This window comes from Tachyglossus aculeatus, chromosome 9 (assembly GCF_015852505.1).
Source record: "Tachyglossus aculeatus isolate mTacAcu1 chromosome 9, mTacAcu1.pri, whole genome shotgun sequence".
Lineage (NCBI taxonomy): Eukaryota > Metazoa > Chordata > Mammalia > Monotremata > Tachyglossidae > Tachyglossus > Tachyglossus aculeatus.
This window is the reverse complement of record NC_052074.1, coordinates 13,996,192-14,008,637: the sequence shown is the minus strand read 5'-3', so window position 1 is coordinate 14,008,637 and position 12,446 is coordinate 13,996,192. Positions and strand designations below refer to the sequence as shown.

Below are 12,446 nucleotides of genomic sequence, written 5' to 3'. Positions count from 1 at the left end.
AAGCACTTAGTACAGTGCTCTGCACACAGTAAGTGCTCAATAAATATGATTGAATGAATGACAAGCAGCATAGTGTAATGGATAGAGCACAGGCTTAAGAGTCAGAGGTCGTGGGTTCTAATCCTAACTCCACCACTTGACTGCTGTGTGACCTTGGGTAAGTCACTTCACTTCTCTGGGCCTCAGTTCCCTCATCTGTAAAATGGGGATTAAGATTGTGAACCCCCTGTGGGACAACCTGATCACCTTGTATCCCCCCTCAGTTCTTAGAACAGTGCTTGGCACATAGAAAGCGCTTAACAAAGGCCATCATTATTGTTATTATTATAAATGGCTTGTAAACACACTCAAGGAGGCGGGAAACAAAGGCAGCACAGGCCTGGGTTCCTACTCTCCCCCTGCCACCCTCCCCTCCACCATTCTGCAATTTAAACCATCCTTTCAGCCCTTTAGACGGACACTCCTGCCATCATTATTATTATTATTATTTCCCCACACCTCCTCCTATGATCCTGGAATACTACTTAACTACCCAACTTAACCCTTCTCAGGGTCACACCTGGGGAGTTTCCAGTTGCCCAGTCATTCAATCGTATTTATTGAGCGCTGTGTGCAGATCACTGTACTAAGTGCTTATCAGTCACGACTACAGGAGGGAGAGTCAAGCAGAGGCTTACCCATTCCATTCCTAGCTTGGGCAGTGGCTAGTGAGTGGAAGGCAATCTGCTACAAGTCAAAACTCTGCTGTGCTGGGCAGCGGCGGCACGGGAGAGAGTTCATTCATTCATTCAGTCGTACTTATTGAGCGCTGTGTGCAGAGCACTGTACTAAGCGCTTATGAGGGCAGAGACTCGTTTATTGTGCGGAAGGCAGCAATGGTAAACCACTTCTGTATTTTTACCAAGAAAACTCTGTGGATACGCTACCAAAACGACTGCAGATGGAAGTGGGGTGTTCCCGGAGAGTTGTGTCACTATGAGTTGGACACGACTTGACGGCATAAGACGACAACAACAACCCTACTTAAGCCCCAGCAAAAACACCTGTGTCCTAATAACTAACTTAAGCAATTCTACTGATATAAACTTACGTTTCCTATTACTTCAAGCACTCGGCTACACATTTACTTTTCCTTTTTCTTCTTATTTGTTTTATTGTCTGTCTCACCAGCTACACTGTGCACTTTTTTAGGGTTGGTATCGAGTCTCTTGTTCTCTCCCAAGAACTCCAAGAAAGACTCAGGATGTCAAGCTGATCGATCCAACCGGGCCTTTCATCTCTTTTCTTCTTCTCTCCTTCCTAGCTGAATTAGTTCATTCATTCAATCGTATTTATTGAGCACTTACTGTGTGCAGAGCGCTGTACTAAGCACTTAGTTCTAATGCAACAAATGTTTTGACTAAAACTACTGATCACCTACTCCTTTCTGAAAAACAACTTTAGGCAAAAAAGGACAAGGCTGAAGATCAGCACTTCATGAACCTCTATTGGCAGTTCTAATCAATCGATCATTTACTGAGCACCTACTGAGTGCATAGTACCGTATTAAAACACTCGTCTGCTGTGTGACCTTAGGCAAGTCACGTAACATCCCTGGGGCTCAGTTCCCTCACCTGTAAAGTGGGGATTCCATACCTGTTCTCCCTCTTTCTTAGACTGGGAGCTCCAGGTGGGACCTGGTTATCTTGTATCTATTCCAACGCTTAATACAGTGCTTACTACATAGTGCTTAACAAATACTGCAATTATTATAAGTGTAAAACTTCCTTGGAAACTAAGGGGACCTATACATTTTGCTGCTGGGCTCCAACCAGGAAAAGGGTGCTGTACATTTATAGCACATGGTTCTAGTAGCTATTTTCTGTCTTAATCATTAATGCTCATTGTGTGCAGAACACTGTAATGAGTGACTTTCAGCTCCTTGTGAGCAAGGAATCTGTCTACCCTAAGTTCTTGGGGAGTGCTAATTGACATTGTTTTGGGGGGCTGCAGCAGACCAGAAGCTGAAAAAGAGTTCAATGCAGGGAAAGCAGAGAAGTACCATTATTTTATTTTATATAAAAACCACCAACAAACCTCAATCCTTGCATTATATGAGAACTCGGGGACTCGGGGTAATACCAAGCCAATTACCCCCCAGGTCTCCTATAATATGAGGCTGCATTCTTGTAAAACTCCCAAAGGTAAACTTGCATCGTGATACTCACTCTAATGCCAGAAAAACACAAACCATTTATTCCAACACTGCAGCCTTCTGCACTCAAGCAGGCTTGTCTTCTCTGATACTCTTTCCCTAATTCTCTAATAGCGATCTGACCAAAACACATGTTATGGCCAAATTGAGTGCTCACTATTTCACTTAGGAGCAGGGAAATATTGGACAGTGAGTTTAGCCATAATGTGCATTTTATCTGAGTACTTCCTGTATACTGAGAGCTAAAAATGTTTTTTGAAGCTTCAGTGGCCTGCACACAGTAAGTGCTCTAAGGAAGCTATCCTTGACATTGCTTGAGTCTTTCTACACTGAAATGCAAAATATACGGTAGCTGTAGAGTATAAAATGGCATTCCCTGCTTGGTGAACATTTCTATACCGATTCAATTCCTTTCAGTAACATGTTTTGGACTGATTTCTGTCCAGGTTCCAGGAGTTGAAGTTCCTTATGTAATCACACTGTTCGCATTGAACCTACTGAAAAAATATGCCAGGGATTTTATGAAGGTACTCATTTTTACAAATCCCGACTGTTTTAAAAATTATCTGTGGACGCCATTGAAGAAACACAGTTACAATTCCTTATTAAAGACATAATCCAGACAGGACACAAATTGCACAATATATTTATTCTTTTTAAATACAAAGTCTATTTTTCATTAAGCAGAAATCTGCATAAAATCAAGTGTTTTGTTGATTTTGTTCCCTAACTTGCACTTTTTATAAACACAGAGAAAGAATGGGGAAGAAGAGTCACTTGCTTCTCTTCAGCTCCTCAGTAGAAAGGATAGAAAAATATCCCAGTGCAACTACATTATGTGTAATATTAAACTATGTAAACAATAACTAAGTGACAGTTCCCCCACTTTGAAGGCCACCCATAAAGATATCAGCTACGGAAATGCGCGGTTAAAGATCAAGCCTATCAAGAAGTTGGAAAGAAAGAATTATGCCACTGTAATCCCTGGATGCGTTTCTACAAGAAAGCCTGTACTTCATACTGAATATTTTCAGGCAAAGTTATTTTTTTCTTTTCATAAACTTCTTTGCTTCCTTCAAGAGCCCTTCAACATCTTCGCTCTCTTTGACTGGTGTTTCTGGTTCCCAATCAGAATCTTCATCTGTAGGTTCATACTCATCTTCTTCCTCATCATCATCTAGAAAGCTGTCATTTAGGTCGTACTCATTGGGTTCACTGCCGTTGTCACTGTCATCATCAAGTACACTTTTGCCTGCATCAACATCAGATTAAGAATTCCCGAGGCTTCAATTACTACAGAGACCTTGAATTGGTATAGTTCTTTTAATCTTCCAAAATGCTTTCATAGCAGTGATCTCATTTTAGGATATTTGGCTGTCCAGGAAATGAACTGCCATGGTACGCTTTCAGGAGAAGGTTATGATTAGGAAAGCTGACTATTATCGGGGCAGCCCTGAAGGTGGGGAGAGCTGTAGTCTAATGGATTTGGTGGGGAAAGGAGTTCTACACAGGGTTCTGTGGCCAGAGCAAGGAGTGGGAGGCGGGAGGCACGAGAGCACAGTACAGATCGAAGGTGAGAAGATGTGATCTGGAGAGAAATGGGTGAAGAGTAACAACAGGAAAGATGGAGGAAAGCTAATGCGGACTGAAAACAGGGAGATAAGGAAAGTTGTTTAGCCTTGACAGTAAAACTCACGTTCGCTGACATTAACAGTACAGGGGAAATTCTTGGCCAAAAAAACCCCAAACCAATTTTGTTTGTTTTGATTACTGCTAATGTACTTCCTTATAGATGCTCATCCGTTAATATTTTTTAGTCCATGCCCAAGCTTATCAAAACCCACCATTTAAAATCGTGGGCTTCTATGCTACAATCCTACAAACGGTTATAAGATTTCTCTCGTTCTGGGTTTACAACTTGCAAACTCTGACAAGTAGCATTAAATGTCACGCAATCCAAATGTCACTCTCTTTGCTGCTCTTTTAAGAAGGCTAATCCTATACAAATAGCATCTGTTGGGGCAACAAACATGGGATTTGTGAGATGTTTGAATCCCTTTCTTTCGGAGACATATTTCCTTTGCCAAATTATTCTTGGGATTCCTGCGATTTTCTTTTTACAGAAGACCGTGCCGCTAACAAAAGCACAACCAAACTGCATATAATTCAGTCTGCTTTCAGAGAGAGCTTCAAATGAATCGGAAATGAATGTCTCAAAATGGCAGCTTGGTTAGAGGACAAAGTGATAGGCTGTGAGAAGAACAAAGCCAAGAATTCCATCCCCAGGTGTTTTGCTAGTGATGTCTCAGAGAAAGCCCCAAACACTTACCTCCAAACGGATCTTTCAGGCATTACATTAATGCTTTTAATAATTAAATATGTCAAACGGCATCAGTGGAAGTTAGTTGTTGGCTGAGTAGAGATATGTTTTTAGGGAAATGTCAGCTGGGCTCTTGGCCGCCGTTGTGCCCAGCAGCTTGAGAAAAAGGTTAATGGAGCTCTCTCTGCCCAAACGATATATTACATGGAGCTCAGTCAACTGCTTCAAATAGGAACTTGCTGAACCTTTCACCAGCTTTCCTGAACTTTGGCAATAGCCGCAGGAAGCAGTATTTTTCATTATTCTGTTTGGAGGGGCAAGGGGCTCATTCATTCAATTGTATTTATTGAGCGCTTACTGTATGCAGAGCACTGTACTAAGCCCTTGGGAAGTACAAGTTGGCAACATTCATTGAGGAGCAGCGTGGCTCAGTGGAAAGAGCACGGGCTTTGGAATCAGAGGTCATGGGTTCAAATCCCAGCTCCGCCAATTGTCAGCTGTGTGACTTTGGGCAAGTCACTTAACTTCTCTGTGTCTGTTATCTCATCTGTAAAATGGGGATTAAGACTGTGAGCTCCCTGTGGGACAACTTGATCACCTTGTAACCTCCCCAGCGCTTAGAACAGTGCTTTGCACATACTAAGTGTTAATAAATGCCATTATTATTATTATTCGTATTTCTGTCATTATAATTTTTAAAGTAGTTAAGAAATGAGCCGCCATGCTCGCACATGAGGAAACACATTCCCATTGGAATAGAAGTCTCCCCTTACCTATTTGTAGCATCTTCTGGACAGGGACCATCCCTAGTCTTTGCATTCACTTTTATGCCTTTCGCGGTGTCGTACACACGAAAGTATTAATGGGTGATATTTAAAAATCCAGCAGCAAGAAGAGACTGGCGAAAAGAAGGCTGGTTTTCTACCCCTAATCAAAATGCCCTTCTACTGTTAAGGCTTTGCTAATGGAAGGTTTTGCCTTGCCTACAGGTCAGGAAAAGCTTCCTTTTAAAGCCTTTAGGCTTCCAGCACTGGAGTTCCAAAACAATTAACTGGCTCCTAAGAGATGCCAACTCCACTGAGGAAATGGGGACAGAGACTTGCTCAGTCCAGGACTCCAGCAAAACCTAAAGAGATTTATAAATGGTGTTGAAATCAGATGAGTTTCTGAGCAGGGAGAGGGTGGCCATCCAAACCCCTTTAGTCCCACTGTCCCCTCCTGAAATCACTGGCCCCTTTGCCCTCCCCACTCCCCACCCTCACTCGATCAGACTGTAAATGCCAATAGAAAGAAGACAACTCAAAGTGGAAAGAGATAGTCATGATGTCGTAACCAGTCAACTCGCTTTAAACTTCTGCCTTTTCCACCTTTCTCTATGGAACGTGCAGATCATCATCATCATCATCATCAATCGTATTTATTGAGCGCTTACTAGGTGCAGAGCACTGTACTAAGCGCTTGGGAAGTACAAATTGGCAACATATAGAGACAGTCCCTACCCAACAGTGGGCCCACAGTCTAAAAGGGGGAGACAGAGAACAAAACCAAACATACCAACAAAATAAAATAAATAGAATAGATATGTACAAATAAAATAAATAAATAAATAGAGTAATAAATATGTACAAACATATATACATATATACAGGTGCTGTGGGGAAGGGAAGGAGGTAAGATGGGGGGATGGAGAGGGGGACGAGGGGGAGAGGAAGGAAGGGGCTCAGTCTGGGAAGGCCTCCTGGAGGAGGTGAGCTCTCAGCAGGGCCCTGAAGGGAGGAAGAGAGCTAGCTTGGCGGATGGGCAGAGGGATTGGGGGCATTCCAGGCCCGGGGGATGACGTGGGCCGGGGGTCGATGGCGGGACAGGCGAGAGCGAGGTACGGTGAGGAGATTAGCGGCAGAGGAGCGGAGGGTGCAGGCTGGGCTGTAGAAGGAGAGAAGGGAGGTGAGGTAGGAGGGGGCGAGGTGATGGAGAGCCTTGAAGCCCAGGGGGAGGAGTTTCTGCCTGATGCACAGATTGATTGGTAGCCACTGGAGATTTTTGAGGAGGGGAGTAACATGCCCAGAGCGTTTCTGGACAAAGATAATCCGGGCAGCAGCATGAAGTATGGATTGAAGTGGAGAGAGACACGAGGATGGGAGATCAGAGAGAAGGCTGATGCAGTAGTCCAGACGGGATAGGATGAGAGCTTGAATGAGCAGGGTAGCGGTTGGGATGGAGAGGAAAGGGCGGATCTTGGCAATGTTGTGGAGCTGAGACCGGCAGGTTTTGGTCACGGCTTGGATGTGAGGGGTGAATGAGAGAGTGGAGTCGAGGATTGGGGCAGACAACTTGGTTGTCTGAAAATGACATGAAAGGGGTGCTGTCAGCTGAAAAATAAAATGAACAGACGTCACAGAACAAGTATGGCAGTGTCCTGGGACAAAGGATGACATTGATAACAAGGATTTAACATAGAATAACGGAAATTTTAAGATAGTGGTGTACATCAAAGTTTCTCAACACATGGACATTCTCGCTGTTCTTGTTCACACATTCTGCAAAGCCAAAATTAAGGCACTTTCAAATCTGCTTCAGGGTTTCTTTAGAATTTATTCTAAATTTAGAAATTATTCTGGTGAATATATTTCTACGGCTACTGGAGAACAGTTTGGGTAGAATGCACTAGTGAACAGACACTTTTAGACATTGCTCATTTGAGCAATCTTCTCCAACTGGTTTGCAACCTAGGTTTTCAATTGAGGTTTAAGTTCAGCAAATGGTATAAAGCAGGGGATCAATTTATTGTAGTTAATATTTCCATTTTTTAAATGCAAGCAGCCTCTCCAAAAAGTTAGTCCAATTTGCATGCATGAAGTTTGGTGAGAAGAAACAGAATATTGTATTGGCTCAAATGCAAAATGTGCTGCAACAGGGCATAATTTGAACTCCTCTTGTCACTGATGAATACTCAATAATACCTGGTATGGCTCATTATTTTTTTTGGGGGGGTAACTTTTGGTACTTTATAAAAACTCAGTTCTCTTCTATTCTCCTAATTTCATTTGTTCTTCTGATTTAGAAAATACTCAGAGCAAGTAATGATCACCTAATCATTACTAATTATTAATTACTAATCACCTAATGATTTCTTCACTAATTCTGTAGGTGACATTATGTACGGGACTACGACAGTTTTTCTTTCTTGTGTAACCTAGTTATGAGCCAGGAATGTGTCTGCTAATTAATGATGGTATTTGTTAAGCGCTTACTATGTGCCAAGCACTGTCTATTGTATAGTATTCTCCCAAGCAATTAGTACAGTGCTCGGCACATAGTAAGTGCCCATTAAATATGGCTGATTATTTTCTCATGATGCAGTAATCCATCTTTGGATTTCATTCAAAAAGTATTATTTACCAACCTGCCTTAGTAGCTGCCCTTCGAGATCTCTTGACTTTAGTCTCTGTAGAAAGAAAAAAATGTATATTTACATATTTATGTATCTATATATAGAGACTGAAATATGATTCAGCACAAATCTTTAAATCTTTTTTAATATCATAGAAAATACTTTCAATTATTAGTCATAATTACTGTGAATATAAAATAGAATCCAAATTTATTCACAATGGGAAATTCACATCAGTCTATCTGGCCCTTCCTTCCAACCCCCACCAGCCACACAAACCAAGGAGCAGACAGGCATGCAGAATAAGAACTCTGTGACGGGGCACAAAAATACTAAACAATTCAACTGTGAAACATGGAAGAAAAAAACACTAAGAGACCAGGTCATAAATACAATGGAAAGTAGGAAAAGTCATGTTTTAGGAGGAATAAAATAGTTTACCTGGGGATTCAGGATGCTTGTATTCTAACTTGTGCTGGGGATTTTTTCTGGGAAAACAGAGAAGCTCAAGTTTACAGCAACTACTCAAAAGTATATACTGTATAGATAAAATTGGACCCAAATTTCATTTTGTTGTAAAGGAATTATTTTCATCTTAAACTACACTTATATCTGGGGTCCTTACTGCATATGAGAGACCAAAATCATATGTCAATATTACCTATAATATGTACCTATATACCTAATAAGTACCTATTATATTACCTATAATATAATATACCTATGTCTCTATTACCTAGAGAAGGAGTGTGGCTCAGTGGAAAAGAGCACGGGCTTTGGAGTCAGAGGTCATGGGTTCAAATCCCGGCTCTGCCAATTGTCGGCTGTGTGACTTTGGGCAAGTTACTTAACTTCTCTGTGCCTCAGTTACCTCATCTGGAAAATGGGGATGAAGACTGTGAGCCCCCCGTGGGACAACCTGATCACCTTGTAGCCTCCCCAGCGCTTAGAACAGTGCTTTGCACATAGTAAGCGCTTAATAAATGCCATCATTATAAGATTCAGACTTAGTCTTTCACTCAGCCATCAATCTTATTTATTGAGCCCTCACTATGTTCAGAGCACTGTACAAGTGATACAAAATCCATACTTCTAATACTTTTCGAATGCTACTAAACATTTAACCTTGGGCACAGTCCCTGACCTCTCACAGTACCCTTGATGGCTCTTATTCCCATTTTACAGATGAGGACACTGAGGCCTAGAAAGGTTAATGAGCTTAATGAAGGCCACACATCAGGCTAGTGGCAGATGGGACTAGAACCCAAGTCTGCTGACTCCTGTGCCTAAGCTCTTTCCACTTCTGTGCAGTATTAACTTTGGAAGAAAAGTGGGAGGAGGAGGGAAGGGAGAGGGAATAACTCTGATAAGGCTCTTTGCAGGAGCTCCAATAAATCATTCAAATCAATCAAAGGAATTTGAGTGCTTACCACGTGCAGGGTACTGTACTAAGCGCTTGGGAAAGTATAATAAAACAGAGTTGGTAGACCTGTTCCCTGACTGCAAAGAGCTTATACTCCTGGCTCTTGTTCGAGTCAGAGGCATGTGTAACTAACTGCCCGGCTCCTTTTGAGCCTTGTCTTTCCAGACTCCAGTCTTATTTGGTCACTTTAGCCTCAAACGATCAGGGTCTCATTCCCCGTCGTTGAACATTTACCATAAGCACAGCTTCAACAGCTCCTCTCTAAACTGTAAGTTCCTTGCGGGCAGGGATCGTGTCTATCACATCGGTTACACTGTACTCTCCCAAGCACTGAATACAGTGCTCTGCTCAACGTAAGTGCTCAATAAATTCCACTGATGACCTGAGTGATTCAGAAGTGCCAAGGAAGAGGCAAAGAGACGGGCGGTCTTATTTGCCATTAACAGCCTCCAGTGGAAATTGAATATACCTTCATCTGGAGCCTTAGCATGCTTCTGAAGCAGCTTGGCTTAGTGGATAGAGCACGGGCCCGGGAGCCGGACGGACCTGGGATTTTAAGCCCCTCTCCGCCAATGTCTGCTATGTGACCTTGGGCAAGTCACTTAACTCCCCTGGGCCTCAGTTACTTCATCTGTAAAAAGGAGATTAAGAGTGAGCCCCATTTGGGATGGACTGTGTCCAACCTGATTAACTGTATCTACCCCAGCGATTAGAACAGTGCTTGGCACTTTGAAAGCACTTTACAAGCACTATAATTATTATTATCATTATTATTACTCTGCTGACTTGGCACTCATGCTCATTTATATTCTTGTCAACATATATTCTGGAAAAACAGAGGGGTATAGTAAGCTTTGCCCTGGTGTTCTAATTCAGAGAAAGGATTGTTACCCAAACAAATGAATCAATTCTGGGAACCTCTAAATGTCAGAAGAAGCGAACTAACTATATCTGAGTGGCTTATTTTTACTTTCAATAAGTAAATACAGTTCTGAAATCGTCTACACACTCTTCAGTCTATCAAACATTAGACCCCTTGATTCGGCTTGCCACGGTCGTATCAAACTCTGCCTTGGGGAGATGTTTTAAAAGTAGACTATTTTGAAACATCTTTTAGAATCAGAAATATTCAAGTCAGTATCTAATGTTTTCATGATATGGCAGGGTCTAATTTTTATGTTATCTTGTTCCAAATCAAGCAGCAATTCTCTGAAGACATCATAGACTTTTTACTGCTGAGAACTTCCAACCTCTTGAGTCTTTTCTGATAAAAGCAATTATTTCTAGGCATTTTCAACATTTTCTCTGTCCATAACTGCAACTTCCTAAAGCTGGTGCAGAGGGAATTTGGGTCAGGAATATTCAAAAACTGTACATGTAATTTAGAAGGCCCACCTATACTTCTGTTCTTATTAATGGAAGCTTTATCACCCTCATAAATTGTTCTTGCTCTGCAGCGTGTCTTGACAATTCAATGTTCCATTTAGTCCGCATCTGTATAGGACACACGCACTCCCACTATGTGGGTTGTTTTTAAATAAACTTACTCTAGTAATTTTTCAAAACATCTTGAAATTTAGAAAAAACATAGTCATCTTTGGAAACAAACTAGAGAGGTTTAATCTTTTCCAAAGATGGTTTTCACATGCAATTTTCCTTATTTGTAATGTCTGAAATGAAAGGGCACTTGAACCTATTTCAACACACACTCTCTCTCTCACACACACACACACACACACACACACACACACACACACACACACACACACACCCCCCACACACACAAAAATTTTTAAAAGGAAGGTTCTGTTGGAATACTCCCTTTATAAGCCAAATCCTCGCAGGGTCAATTTAAATCCCAAGATGGCTTTGGCATGGACTGTCCTGGACACCAGATTCCCATTTATGGGGCCACTAGTCTACTACTTTCACCCAGGCCCTCCCCCAGGAACCCTGACAACTTCCCATCCAATTCTGTCCCTCCTCCCAACCCACTGCAATCCTGGTGTGGGTTATGGGATTCCCCACAATCCAGCAAGCTTGGGAGGAGGGTGACAAGGCCAGCAAGAGTCACAAGGGACCTGGGGCAACAACTGTCAGTTGGGCAAATCCAGGAAAAATCAGGAGCCACTAAGGAAGACATATCCTTCTGTGGAGAAAAAAAAAAAAGCCCTCTCGTCCTAAAATTCCCTAGTGCTTTTCAGTTCTTTCAGCTAATCAGCTTTCTATCAATTAAAGGCTAATGAGGCAGGTTCAGCAAACTAATTTCAACCTGTTTGTTTTGCTCCCTGAGATAACCTATGACATAACAAGTCATCATAACCTAGCTGGGACCATTTGAAAAATGATTTAAAGCACAATGTGTATTTAGTTCTGGAACATGAGCAAGGACACCATGACTCACAATGGAACCAGTTCCTAATTGAAGATGTGTTTGATTACTGAAATCCAAATGTTGACGGTTTGAATTTTCCATTCAAAGCGTAGGGCTAGCCAGGATTCTTGTACTAATATGAATACATGATCCTTGAACACTTTCTGAGACTGACGTCCCTACCCACATACTGGCTGTCCTCAAATAAACCTAGGTTTGATCCAATGTAGCTTGTGCTTTGTATGGCTTCAAGATGATTTTTAAAACATATTACTTCAAGCCATAACACTTTAACATTTTATAAGATTATGTCCGTTTTTGTAAATTGAGGGTAGAAAAATGACCCAAATAATCCAAGATCGAACATCCCTATTAACCTTTAGAACATGTCATAATTTGCAACTCAAAATTCTTAAAAATGATGGTTGTGAATACTATAACTGGTTTTTTTGCGGGGGGCGGCAGGGGGGAGATTACTTTAAATGCAAAGAAATACATTCAACCTTACAAGCTACTACTCACTTGGTTAAAGTTTTCAACACCTTAAAAAAAAGTTTTATTATTGAATTCCTTCTAGTAATCATGAAGTCCCTCTGAGAATGCGGAGAGATTTTTTTGTTTACACATTTAAAAAATCTTTTCCTTAGAGTGCAGTCCCATTGATCTCATGCAGATACTTCTCTTCCACCTCTTGTCTGTCTCTCTGCTAGTAGTCAAGCATGCAGTCATTGAACAAGAGGAGGT

At 41.6% G+C, this 12,446-nt stretch overlaps 2 protein-coding genes across 3 annotated transcripts in view; one reads left to right on the top strand and one right to left on the bottom strand.

The window, feature by feature from the left end:
• Window positions 1–12,446, top strand: part of FBXO48 (F-box protein 48) — a 57,802-nt gene that overhangs the window by 11,641 nt on the left and 33,715 nt on the right. The window lies entirely within an intron of this gene.
• APLF (aprataxin and PNKP like factor) overlaps window positions 2,825–12,446 on the bottom strand; it is a 35,403-nt gene continuing 25,781 nt past the window's right edge. For both annotated transcript variants that reach the window (XM_038751442.1, XM_038751443.1), the window contains 3 exons: window positions 8,347–8,393; window positions 7,918–7,959; window positions 2,825–3,446 (listed from right to left, as the gene is read on the bottom strand). In XM_038751442.1, coding sequence (XP_038607370.1) covers window positions 3,235–3,446; window positions 7,918–7,959; window positions 8,347–8,393 — 301 coding nt within the window. In that variant the 3' untranslated portion in view covers window positions 2,825–3,234. The remainder of the gene's footprint in view (window positions 3,447–7,917; window positions 7,960–8,346; window positions 8,394–12,446) is intronic.